This window comes from Dama dama, chromosome 13 (assembly GCF_033118175.1).
Source record: "Dama dama isolate Ldn47 chromosome 13, ASM3311817v1, whole genome shotgun sequence".
Classification (NCBI taxonomy): Eukaryota; Metazoa; Chordata; class Mammalia; order Artiodactyla; family Cervidae; genus Dama; species Dama dama.
Genome location: NC_083693.1, coordinates 37,917,237 through 37,931,067, shown reverse-complemented (window position 1 = coordinate 37,931,067; position 13,831 = coordinate 37,917,237). Strand labels below are relative to the sequence as shown.

The 13,831-nt window shown below is 42.9% G+C and overlaps 1 protein-coding gene across 1 annotated transcript in view; it reads left to right on the top strand.

The window, feature by feature from the left end:
- The window catches only part of CHRNA7 (cholinergic receptor nicotinic alpha 7 subunit), a 140,693-nt gene that overhangs the window by 111,828 nt on the left and 15,034 nt on the right, over nt 1-13,831 (top strand). The window contains exons 5-6 of the mRNA XM_061159627.1: nt 5,836-5,915; nt 10,325-10,492. Coding sequence (XP_061015610.1) covers nt 5,836-5,915; nt 10,325-10,492 — 248 coding nt within the window. The remainder of the gene's footprint in view (nt 1-5,835; nt 5,916-10,324; nt 10,493-13,831) is intronic.

Sequence of the window (13,831 nt, the reverse complement as noted above, 5' to 3'; positions counted from 1 at the left end):
CATTGAGTCAACTCTTTGCATCAGCTGGCCAAAGTATTGGAGCTTCAGTTTCAGCATCAGTCCTTCCAATGAATATTCAGTTTGATTTCTTTTAGGATTGACTGGTTTGATCTCCTTGAAGTCCAAGAGGCTCTCAAGAGTCTTCTCCAATACCACAGTTCAAAAGCATAAATTCTTCAGTAGTCAGCCTTCTTTATGGTCCAACTCTCACATCCATACACGACCACTGGAAAAACCATAGCTTTGACTATATGGACCTTTGTCTGCAAAGTAGTGTCTCTGCTATTTAATATGCTGTCTAGGTTTGTCATAACTTTTCTCCCAAGGAGCAAGCATCCATTATTATGTTATATTATTTATAACACTGTTGCAACATTGTTATAATCTATCCAGTGTTATATCTGATTGTTATCATCACATCCATGTTATATACCATGTAACATATAAATTGGTGGTTAAAGAAAAGATGTTGATAAATTCTTCTGGAAGCCTCCCGCTAATGCCTAGATGTCTGCCTCCTGGGATCTCTGAAAGGTAGAAACAACCATGAAATTTCAGTTCTGCTCAAGGCTTTTTGGTTACAATCTATGACAAGTCACATGGCTATAATTTGAATCTGTCCTAACACTTTAGAATAAAATATAAAGCAAAATAAAAATACCCAGATAAAGGACTTAACTACTCATTTTTGAAACAAAATTGATCTTTTCTCTGCAGATACTTGTCCTCTGAAATCTAGGCATCAGTGGTGTCTTAACATGTAATTGGCAGCTTTTTTTTTAATTAAGAGATTTAAGATAAATGACACCTTCCACTGACAGTTGTTTGAGATAGATGGATTTCCTCTTTTTTCTTCACATACTTTTTTCTTACAATATTTTAAACTTTATTATTTTATTGAGATATAATTGAAGTATATATAAAATGTTGTATGTTTACCATGTACAGTGTGTTGATTTGATACACATGTATGTGCCATGTGCTAAGTCACTTCAGTTGTGTCTGATGCTTTGTGACCCTATGGACTGTAGCCTGCCAGGCTCCTCTGTCCGTAGCCTGCCAGGCTCCTCTGTCCAGGCTAGAATACTGGAGTAGGTTGCCAGATCCTCCTCCAGGGGTCTTCTCCCCCCAGGCATCAAACCTGCGCCACCTGCAGCTCTTGCAGCTCCTGCATTGCAGGCAGATTCTTTACCACTGAGTCACCAGGGAATCCCTGATTCACATTTATATTGCGATGTAATTGCCACTGTAGCATTACTGACATCTCTATCCTCATCACGTAATCATAATTTTTTTGTGTGTTAGGAAAATTAAGATCATTTTTGTCTTTTCTGCTCTCCCTCTTTCTGTCTTTTAAGGACCGTGTGACCTCAGGGGAAACAGGTCTGATGGTGCCCTAGACCCTGTTCATTACAGTCCTCACCTCAGGAGCCCACAGTGTGCTCTGGGCAGCAGTGTATTGTATCTGGGTTTTTTGCTCAGAGGTGGGGGTCGGTGCTGCCAGGTCAGATGAGCAGAGGTTGCACAGAGCTGGGATTGGAGGGCTCTGCTTCCAGTGCCAGGAGCACTTCCCAGGGCCGGATCTGGCACTGTGTTACACCCTGGGGATGAGGAGGAGGGAGCAATCTTGGCCCAGACCACCAGGGTTTGCTTGTGCCCCCTGGGCTCTGCCTGCCTGTGCTGCTGGGACATCTGGAAGCACAGTTTGAAATCCTCCCATAAGGATGGGCCCTTGAGTCCTGCAGGCACACCACTGGTGGTTTACTCTCAAGCCCCTGTAGTACTTGCCTTGCTGCCTAGGACAGCATCTCACTCATCCCTGCTCCAACCACACCTTACCTTCGTGAAGCCTCCCTTGGTCCAGTCTACCTCCACGCATGTGACCAGACTGCACTTTCTGCTGGCGACACGCTCACCTTTCCACTTTTGAGCCTTCTGCGCATCCTTAGAGCCCGTCTAGAAGTCCTCTGACTGATGATGTAGGACCCGCACCTTCATATTGGGATTAAATAACCCTCCCTCTCCATGAGCACCTCTCGGTGGAGGTGCCCAGAGCTCTCTTCATACTACGTGCAAGCTCATCTATCCATCACTAGCTGGACAGGGACCACAGCAGCCAGAGAGTAGAGCTTTTGAGGGGAGTGAAGAGCCGTGTGCCAGGGTTGTCAAAAGCTCTGAGGGTACACCCTGTTTTCCAGTAGTCAAGAAAAAAATATATATGTTTGACCAGTTCCTAAAAGTTTAATACAGAAGGTTTCTTATGTACACCAGCACAGAGAAAGAAAATGAGTTGAGTTATATGGGCCCACACAGCCTCCAGGGTGACCAGAGTCTGCTGGCTATAGAGGCTGTGATGCCCTGTGTCCTGGACATTCCTGGTATTGTCGCCTGTCAGGTCCTTGACATAGTTTTGGTTACTTGTGTTTCACAGGGACTTTTCATCCCCTTCCCATTTTCAGACTCAGATTTTAGCACAGGACCCCTTTTCAAACAAAGTTTATCTCCAGCCCTAATGGTGAAAACAGATCAAGTGGTATTAGCACATAATTATTACCAGAATTACTTTTATATCATTTACATATAAAATCAATTTGCCTGTGGGAAAGAACCTAAAACTTCCACAATGAGTACTAAGATTTGAATTTTGATAATGATGACAGTGGTACAGTTCCATTTATCTCAGTGTTCTATTTTGGTTGAACCATATTCAGAAATCACAGAGTCACAAAGGTAAGCTGTTGCTAATGGTAACAAGATTTTTATCTTGTTTTTACCCACTTTCCTTGTGATCTCTAGAGTCTCTTCAGTTAAATTGATTCAAATCCATGAAGAAGGAGCTGTGTGTATGTTTTTCATCCAAAATTAATCACTAACAGTTGCCCACAGTCTTTATTATAACTATAAAAATTAGACAAGATAACACCCAAGCTTAAAGTGAGTAAAGCTATGCCAGCATCACACTGTGCTTTCTGCCTTTGTTGCTACAGAGGTGGGAAGAGATGTCAAGGCAGATGCAGTTTCTATGCTGGAATTGTAGGATCAAATGCAAATTGTTTTAATAGAGTAGTACTGCCAATCTGAAATCTTACTGGGTGACTCATTTCCAAGAGTTCCATATGCATGGAACTTCATGGCACATGAAGTTCATGGCACATGCCACTTCATGGCAAGAGGAGTCTTAAGCTAAACTTTCCCCAGTAAAGTAGTGAATCGGGCCACGTTAATTAATTAATACATCGAGTGTCTGAAGAGTTAAGATGTTAAAAACAATTGTTTGAGTGTGTTTGGACTTTTATTCATATTTTGAAACACAAGGAAAAGAAACTTGGAATCAAACACTTGTAGAAGCCTGAAGCACCTCCACAGAATCTTGGAGTTCCAGAGACCCTAATTTAAAAAGCAGGGTAAAATCCAGGGTGAATTTGTGAAGGCCCACATGCTCAGCTGTTTGGCACCAGTCACTGTTGGTGTCTCATGAGGACACTTGGGTACAGGCTGCTGTCAAGCAAAGAATATTTACATCTTGAGCCTTCCTCCTTCTCTCTCCCTGAATGTGTTTACAACTGAGGGAGTGGATATGACCTTCTTCATCTCAGAGGATTATCATTTTATCATAGCTTAGTCTTCTTCCTTTCAGCATCATCACATTTTTTATCTTCAAACCAAAGCTTACTTGTCCAGTTTTTCCTGAAGTTTCTGGTGCTGTTTTTTACTTAAAGATTTTTAAATTAATGAGTCCTTAATCAAATCTGTGGTGTTTTCCAGCTTTTTGTTTCTTCTGTTCATTACTCTGAATCCACTTTACTCTTCAGAGACCCCTCATATCTTGCTGTAATTTGGACCCCCAACCCTTTTACTAGACCCTCTACACAGTTCATCCTGAAAATCCTTTTTCTGGATCTTTAAGTTTAGTCTGAAAGTTTGTTTCTTCTTTAGTGTTCACCCTCATTTTTCTGGAGCTGATGATCAAGTCCATGGCCAAGAAAATATACATAAGAAACACCTGAATGTTCTTGAAAACAGCTTTTTTTGCCTTCATACTTTAGGGGTTTCCTTCAGCTCTAAAAGTTGTGCATGTGATTTCTCTCCCTCCCACTCCCCTGATGTTTCCTCCACTTCTGTTGAGTGAACTTCCCCAGCCTTTACTTTGAGACCCTCATCCCTTTTGTCCTATATTTCATCTCAGTGATTCTTATCAGCCAAACCTCCCACTCATTTTTAAAGATGTATTTCATAGGTCATATTTTAACTTCCATATTGCCCTCTGTTTTTCTAAATGCAGTATCCATTTGAATTTTTATGAGGGTATTACTTTTTTTAAGAGGTGATTTTTCATTCCTTTCGTTGACAGTTTCTTCTTGGATCTTTCTTGTCTCTATTCTTGACTGTGTCTCTCACAATGAAGCCTGTCCTCAGACATCTTGTGATGGTGACCTTCCCCTTTAGAGAATGCTGGAGACAGAAAAGACTGCAGAGGCTCTGGAGACATGGGCAGCCCATAGCAGAGGTCCTCCAGTTACTAAAAGGAGGGGAATTTAACTCATGGTGCTGGTACCATGACTGGCTGCCTACATTTTCTTAAGGCCGTTTACTTTTTATTCACCCATAGGGCAGTATTTTAAGGATATGTTTTAATCAGGTTATGGTAAGATGCAGACACAGAAATGATGAAGGAAGGAAGTTTATTAGATACTCACAGTTCCCCAGAAACAGGAGGCTTGCTCACCACACAGGGCCACACAGGGAAGCACCAGGGTCAATCAGAAGGCAGAGGGCTTGGGGAGAAAACGTGCTTAAAAGGCTTTATCGTGGTTTCCACAGAATGGAAGTGGTGAGGCAGGGTAAGCATGGCTAGAACTTGGAATGCTTTCAGCAGGCTCTGGTGCATATGGCTTGTTGCTCTTTGTCTGGTGTCTACCCCTGGGGTGATTAGGGTGGGTGGATGGTGGCCAGGAGATGAGAGCTCCATAAAGGAGCTAGTTGGGGTGTGGGCTCTGGATTAGTTGGTTTTCACCTGATTGAGTTGTTTGCTGTCTCCAGGAATTGGTTAATCTGGAGCAGTGGGGTGATGGGGACAGTCCCTCCAGGGTCAGGAAGGCCCCAGATGTCAAAGTGTCAGAACACAGAAAGTGAAAGACCTGGATATTAAGGGCTCTTGGTCTTAATTATTTTTTCCTTCCTGTTTTGTGTGCTTCTTTTAACCGAGTTGGTCACTGCTGTCTGGAGGAGGTTCTGAGCATGGCTAGGGGTGGGGTGGGGTGCATTTATCTAAACTTGAACCTGATTCTGTTCTCTCCACCTGTCATCACCAGTCCTGGATTCGGGTACCCCTAAAGGCTGCCCAGCTCCCCTGGGCATCTGCAGCCTCAGTCACTCAAGATGAATTTGTCAAGCACCATCTGAGCTTTGGACCCATTCATGGGGCTGACACTAGAGCCCTGAATACAGTGGATCCAAATTCCACTCTTCTGGGCTGACAGAGAGGCACTTTGCTTCCCCCAACTCTGTCTCCTGCAGATAGATTGAAATGTCTCATCTGTAATGTCCTCCTAAGTTGTCTTCAGGTTTCATTTTTGCCAAAAGCTTTGTTTAACATGCATATGGAAAAAATCAGCATCCCTATGAAATGAAGGAGGGCATTGGCCCCATCCCCCTATCCTCTGGGAAGACCTACCAGGTCAGCCCCACGTGGGGCTCTCACACTGCTGCCAGCTGCCCCACCTGAAAGCAACAGCCCTTTTCAGAGCTGCTCAGACCGCGGGAACAACCACCCCAAGGGCCCGGGGAACCCACTGCCTGGCCGGCTTGGCTTACGGATCCTTCTCTTCTTTCTAGTGCTGATGAACGGTTTGATGCTACGTTCCACACCAATGTGCTAGTGAATTCCTCCGGGCACTGCCAGTACCTCCCTCCAGGTAAGCACCACTCCCTTGGTTCCCCGCATTTAGACAGCGTGGGGGAGGTTGGGGTGCCCAGTGGAGCCCCCAGGGGCAGCAGCTGGCTCTGTGCTCTGGGCATCCTTAGCTACCACACATGCCTGTTGCTCCTGCCTTCTTCTCCTCCAGGCCCCCGTGTATTCCCTGAATGTGGCAATGCCATCTTCCTGTTTTTTTGTCTTGGGATCATGGCTCAAGCTGTCTTTGCCAACACCTGACCTCTGTCCTTATTGCCTGTCTTGTGTTCTTTAAATTTCTTCCACAACTAAAACAAGTCTTCCTTGTTAGGTCATTCCCATCCTCCTTACAATCTGCAAGCCAGTTCCTCGGCCATTTCTTCCCTCGCAACCCCAATTTTCCTTCCCACTATACTGGATACCTGGGCAGGTGCTGCCCTCCAGATGTTGACCTTGCTGGACTGGCTTCTTGAGTGTGCATAGTAAAGCCCAGCGCATCTCACTGGTTGGAGATGAGATCCGACGAGTTCTTCCTGAAAGCATGTCTCTCCTTCTCAGGCAGCCGATGGATAACTGCTTCCTTGGATTGAATCTCGTCTCACCAGCCCGTCATTCCTATCAGTTTGCAGGGCCCTGGGCCATTCACGAGTAGCCATGTGGTGGGAGTTTTGGGCTTCATCGCCTTGAGATACTAACAGATTTTTTAAAAACCTTCTGGATGGTTTTTCACATGTTCTTTCCCAGAGTTATTTCCCCTACTGCAACTGTTTGTTTAACTTCCTGCTCCCAGGCAGCCTGCAGCCACCTCCCACCTCATCACCAGCCCATATACCACACACACATACTGCATAACACACACACCTCCCCACACATGCATACACATTACCCACCATACACATACATACACACACCACACAAATAGACACATCACACAAAAGCACACCACACACTACACACACTGCATATTGCATGCACGCACGCACGCACACACACACACAGAGCGCTCACAGTAGAGCTGGCTTTGCCTACTGGGTGGTTGTTTTTGTGCTCTTCTGGGTTAACAGAGGGTAAGTACCCCAAAGGAAGGATCTGTGTTTATTCCCATTAGAACCACCACTCATCAACCAGGGGCCTGGCCCACGTGGAGGTAAACAAATGCGTGAGGGACTGAACCTGTCACAGGCCAACACCATCCACTGTTGTCTGCGGAGATGGAAGGACTTCAGACTTTCAGGTTTTCTGTCTTATAGCTTGTGCTTCCTTGCTGCTTCCTCAACCCCTCCTCACCTCCCCCAGGCCTTGCAAACCTTCTTCCTAACACAGAGCTCAGAGAGGGTCTTCCATCACTGGTACACTCTTTTACAGCAGGCCTAGAAGTTGCATCTTTTATCATAAGGGCTATTTTGGAAAATGATCTCCAGTAGTCATCCATGTAGAAGAATCTGGGGCTGTGGGTTGTATTGAAGGTTGGGGCCGTTTTCAGCCACAGGAGCAGCACTCCTGGCCCACGAGTCCTCTGTACGCCAGCCCGTCTGGGCCCCGTACCTGTGTCCCAGCCTCCACGGCCCCTGGAGTCCATCAGGAGGGCACCCTGAGCTTTGACTGTCGGAGTCTCCCCTACCCTGGCTGGAGAGTGTGGGGCAGTCTGGTTCGGGGCAGTCTGGTTCAGGGAAGCAAGCCTGTTCCTGGGGTCACGTAGACCTGTCTGGGAAGCTGCTCTGCTCAAGCAACTGAACAGGCAAAAGGTGTTTCAAGTGCAAGCTTTGAAATAGACTTGGTTATCAAATGACTTTTTTTCCCCTGTCACATTTTTATTTTTTAACAGCATTATTAAGGTATTATAAATGACATTATTGATTTGTATTATAAATTACATATCATACACCTGACCCATTTTAAGTACATGATTCAATGATGTTTAGTAAATTCACAGAGGTGTAGGACCACGACTGCAATCTAGTTCTAGAACATTTCCCATCACCCCCCTGAAGATCCCTTTTGCCTGTTTGCAGTTAATCCCCACCCTCACTGCCAGCCGCCGGCAACCACTGACCTGCTTTCTGTCTCTAGAGAATCTCTTTTTCTGGTCGTTTCATAGAAATGGAATATTATAGTTACAGAGTTCATTTTCCACCAGCAGTGAGGGTTTCAGGATTTCCAGCCCAATAATGAGAGGGCAGTGTCTGTAATGACTTCCAGATTCCTGCATACATTGGCTGTGATACTGAAAATCCCATTTAAAGAGATTTGAGGAGACAGGAAATTTATTATCTTTTCACAGTTTGGTTGTGGGTGAGGGGGTTCCTGAGTCCCTTCCTCCATTCACTTTTTTTTTTAATTTGGTAGAAGATTTAGAGAGCACCTGCCCTGTCCCTGAAAACACTGGGACCCTTAGCTGTTTGTGCCATCACTGCATTCTGGTCCTTCTCTGGGCAGCAGGGAGCACTTGGGCATAAATGGGCATAAAAGCCCACTGGAGTGGGCTTATCTCAGTGATGTGCTGGGAAGCTCACTGCCAACTTGTCATGTCCTTCTTTTCAGTGGAAATTCTAATTTTTGTCCAAACACTACCTCCTCAACTAAAACCTGTTAGTTTTTGTTCTGAATCTACAATTCAAGCGAATTAAAATTATCTTCCACATATATTTCTAGATAAACCAAATATTTCCTGAATTTTTAACATAAAGAAAATGCTCCTTCCACTCCTCACCAAACACACACACACACACACACACACACACACACACCTTTCAGAGTCTGTTTCTATGCTCTTCATTATTTTTATCAGCTTGTATTGGATTTTTTAACATTCTTTATATGTCTCTTACTGTTTAGAATTTGGAGATGCACGTGCATGGCATGAGAAAGTTTACAGAACATTTAATTTTTTGCACAGAAATCTCTCAAAATAGAAAATGTCAGTGTAGTCTTTGAAATGTAAAAGACAGTAAAGCCTCAGCTCAACTTCTTTTCTCGAGATTTTTCCAAAAAGACCCAGCTTGTTCTGGACAGGTCTAGCTACAGTTTGGGTGGGCAGAATGGACTGAAGCCTCTTTGGTCACACCCAGGTGAGAGACCCTGGTATCCACACCTCCTCCTCCTCCTAAAGGGAGCACAAATGGTCCAGGGGATATGCACAGAGCATTGATCCTGAGACATGCAGAGTATCCATAATGATGCATCATTTAACTTGCCAACCTTTGATCAGGCTAGCAAGAGTTTCACTCCATGAAGAGCAGGCTATGTGTATTATGAACAGTGTATGAGATGGAGATCAAGGAATTGCTGTGCATTTTTTTTCCCAGCATTATCGAGGTGTAGTTGACAAATGAAATTGTAATATATATATCATATATACATTCACACATATATACACATACATATACACACACATACATATATGTATGGATACATATATACATATGTGTGTATGTGTATATATGTATATATATATATATCACATATATAAGTATTATATATATGGGTTCGATCCCTGGGTTGGGAAGATCCCTTGGAGGAGGGCATGGGAACCTACTCCAGAATCCCATGGACAGGAATCCCTGGCAGGCTACAATCTATAGAGTTGCAAACAGTTGGACACAACTGAAGTGACTTAGCATGAATGCGTGTATATCTGTGTGTGTGTATGATATGTATACACACACACACACATACACACCCATATGCATACATGTTGTGAAACCATTTATTTCCACGATCAGATTAATCAACATACCCATCACCTCACATAGTTAATTTCAGGCATACTTGAAATATTAACTGTAGTCACGGTGCTATATATTAGATACTCACAGTGAATCCTCCTCTTACAACTGAAAGTTTGTACCCTTTGATCAACTTCTCCCCCATTTCTGCCGCCCTCTAGCCCTTGGCAACCACTATTCTGCTCTCTGTTTCTGAGTTCAAATTTATTTTTTTCAAATTCTTCATGTAAATGATATTTACAGGATGTGTCTTTCTGTGTCTGACTTATTTCACTCAGCATAAGGTCCTCCAGGTTCATCCATGTTGTTGCGAATGGCAAGATTTTCATCTTTTTAAAGGCTGAATAATAATAATAATCAAGAATATATTATATTGCATATAATCAATATAAATTTAAGTATAGATACATATATATTTTATTTTATCTATTTATCCATCAACAAACACTTACATTGTTTTCTATGTCTTGACTGTTGTGAGTAATGCTGCAGTAAATATGGGGTGCAGATAGCTTTTTAAGATACCAGTTTCCTTTGGATGTGTATTCAGGAGTGGAATTACAAAGTCATATTTAGTTCCATTTGTAATTTTTTGAGGAGCCTCTGTACTGTTTCCATAGTGGCTGGACCAATTTGCATTTCCACCAACAGTGCAAGACAGCTGTGTGTCTAACGCAGGTCTTGGTCTGTCTTATTGCCCATGTAGGCATCTTCAAGAGCTCCTGCTACATTGACGTGCGCTGGTTCCCCTTTGATGTGCAGCAGTGCAAACTGAAGTTTGGGTCCTGGTCTTATGGAGGGTGGTCCTTGGATCTGCAAATGCAGGAGGCAGACATCAGTGGCTATATCCCAAATGGAGAATGGGACCTTGTGGGTAAGCCCAGCAAAGAGGCAATACTGGCAACCTAGAAGGAAGCTGCTTTATTACTGTGCTGGCTTAAAAAGTTTGGGATTTTCCACTCTGCTTTTCAGCATGAGCATTTATTGAACCCTGCAGCATTCTCCATGATTTACTGAGAGCTCTAGGATTAGACACACACAAAAAAAAACAATTGGAAAATTCAGTGCTTTCCATGAGGAACTTGCAGTTATGGTAAGATCAATGCAAGTATGGGCATCTGTATATCACTCAGATCTGATTCATCTCTAAAATCAGGTGGGACAGCAAATTACAGTTGATGAGAACCTGTATTTAATGATTTAAATATAAAAACAATAATTATGTTTATAATGGTATTGAGTTTACAGTGTATTGGAGAAGGCAGTGGCACCCCACTCCAGTACTTTTGCCTGGAAAATCCCATGGACGGAGGAGCCTGGTGGGCTGCAGTCCATGGGGTCGCTAAGAGTTAGACATGGCTAAGCGACTTCACTTTCACTTTTCACTTTCATGCATTGGAGAAGGAAATGGCAACCCACTCCAGTGTTCTTGCCTGGAGAATCCCAGGGACGGGGAAGCCTGGTGGGCTGCCGTCTATGGGGTCGCATAGAGTCGGACACGACTGAAGCGACTTCACAGTTACAGTGTGTTATTTATAATCATGGTGTCTTAGTCCATTCCGGCTATTGTAACAGAATGCCATAGACCAGGTGGCTTATAAACAACAGACATTTATTTCTCATAGTTGGGAGAGTAAGGGTTCAAGATCAGTGGGTTGACAGACTCAGTGTCTGGTGAGGACCTGCTTCCTGGTTCATAGACCACTGTCTTCAGGCTGTGTCCTCGCATGGCAAAAGGGACAGGAGATCTCTCTAGGGTTCCTTTTTTAAGAGCACTAATCCCATTCTTGAGGCTCCCTCTATAACTTAATCACCACCTAAAGCCCTCACCTCCAAACAACCATCACTATGGAGGTTAGGATTTCAGCATGTGAACTTTGGGGACACATTCAGTCAGTAGCATGTGTAATTCAAATACATAAAAAAATCTGCCAGTTCAGCAGTGAAGCTATGTTGAGAGGGCCACTTTGACATGGTTGCAGAAATAGACACGTCTAACACTGTGAAAGCCAGAAGTACTCCCCAAAGACATATTAAACCCATAGACACCCCAAAACCTACTATTGGACACTGCACCACCCTTCAGAGAGATGAAATCCAGCTCCATCAACCAGAACACAGGCACAAGCACCCCCAACCAGGAAAACACAGGACACTAATCCAACACCATCTATGGGAGCAGACTCCACAACCAAGAAGAACTATGACCTTGAGAACTTTTCTTATAAATCACACTGTTTATTCCCCCTGCCTACTTCTACCTTCACATTAGCCTTTTGTGGTGCTGTGGTTTTCCACACCTAGAAAAGAAGTGTGCTTTTCCTCTTTGTTTTTCTCATTAAAAAAAAAATCATTTAAGATTTTTTTTCTTTTTTACCTTTTTTTCTTTTGGTGATGTTTCTGATTTTATTTTTGATATAGTCAACTGCTTTTCTTTATAGTTCTTTACCAGCTGTAGCTATTCCTGAATGTATATAAATCTTTTTCACATACAACCATTTATCTTTGCTTTTCTATTTTTTCTCTTCTCTCTCTTTTTAACCCTCTTTTCAACCCTCTTTTCCACCCCTTTCTTTTGTCTTTTCTCTCCCTTCTCTTTCTTAATTTTTCTCTTTTTTTCTTCTCTGTTTTTTCCTACACACTTTCTTTTTTCACCAAGTAAGTTAAATTGTTGAACTCTCTTTGCTATATTCCTCAGTTGGTACTCTGCTCAGGCCCAGTTTTCCAGATTGAGCATTAGTTAGCTCTGCTTTTAATTGGTCAATATCACTTTTGGTTTCCCCTGCTCACCAAGTCAATCTCCTGTACTCTTCTTTAGAATACTTTGGTTATAACTATGTGTGTGGTAGTGTGTGTATATGTCCCAATATTTCTGTAATTACCTGCCTGATCTGCTTGATCTCCTCCCACTAGAACAGGCACAAGTTACCCCTAAAAAGAAGTCAACACAAATTACTCAACCAGCTTTTCCCTCAAAGGGCAAAAACCAAAAGGAAGAAGGAATACAACCCTAAAGCCTGAGAAAAGGAGACCTCAAGTGGAGCAAGTTAGAACAAAAAAATGAAAAGACTGGAAAATACAGCACAAATGAAAGAACAAGGTAGAAACTCACAAGGCCAATCAGTGAAGAGGAAATAAGCAGTCTGCCTGAAAGAGAATTCAGAATAAGGATAGTAAAGATGCTCCAAAGACTTGAAAATAGAATGGAGAAAATGCAAGATACAATTAACACAGTTAATACAATCACCAAAGACATAGAAGAAATTAAGAATAAGCAAATAGAGATGAATAACACAATTACTGAAATTAAAAATACTCCAGAAGGAACCACTAGCAGAATAACTGAGGCAGAAGAATGAATAAGTGAGCTGGAAGATAGAATGGTGGAAATAACTGCTGAGGAGCAGAATAAAGGAAAAAGAATGAAAAGAATTGAGGATAGCCTCAGAGACCTTTGGGAAAATATTAAATGCACCAACATTTGAGTTATAGGAGTCCCAGAGGAAGAAGAAGAAGAAAAGAAAGGCACTGAGAACATTTTTGAAGAAATTATAGTCCATCCTAAAGGAGATCAGTCCTGGGTGTTCATTGGAAGGACTGATGTTGAAGCTGAAACTCCAATACTTTGGCCACCTGATTGTGAAGAGCTGACTCATTTGAAAAGACCCTGATGCTGGGAAAGATTGAGGGCAGGAGGAGAAGGGGACAACAGAGGATGAGATGGTTGGATGGCATCACCGACTTGATGAACATGGGTTTGGGTGGACTCCAGGAGTTGGTGATGGACAGGGAGGCCTGGTGTGCTGTGGTTCATGGGGTCGCAAAGAGTCGGACACAACTGAGTGACTGAACTGAACTGAACTGATAGTTGAAAACTTCCCCACCATGGAAAAGAAAATAGTCAAGTCCAACAAGTGCAGAGAGTCCCTTATAGGATAAACCCAAAGAGAAGCACATCAAGACACATATTAATAAAGCTACCAGAGATTAAGAACAAAGAATATTAAAAGCAGCAAGGGAAAGGCAACAAGTAACGCACAAGGGAAAACCCATATGATTAACAGTGGATCTTTCAGCAGAAACTCTGCAGGCCAGAAGGGAATGGCAGGATATATTTAAAGTACTGAAGGAAAAAAAATCTACAGCCAATATTACTATACCTGGCAAAAATCTCATTCAAAATTGATGAATAAATCAGAAGCTTTACAGACAA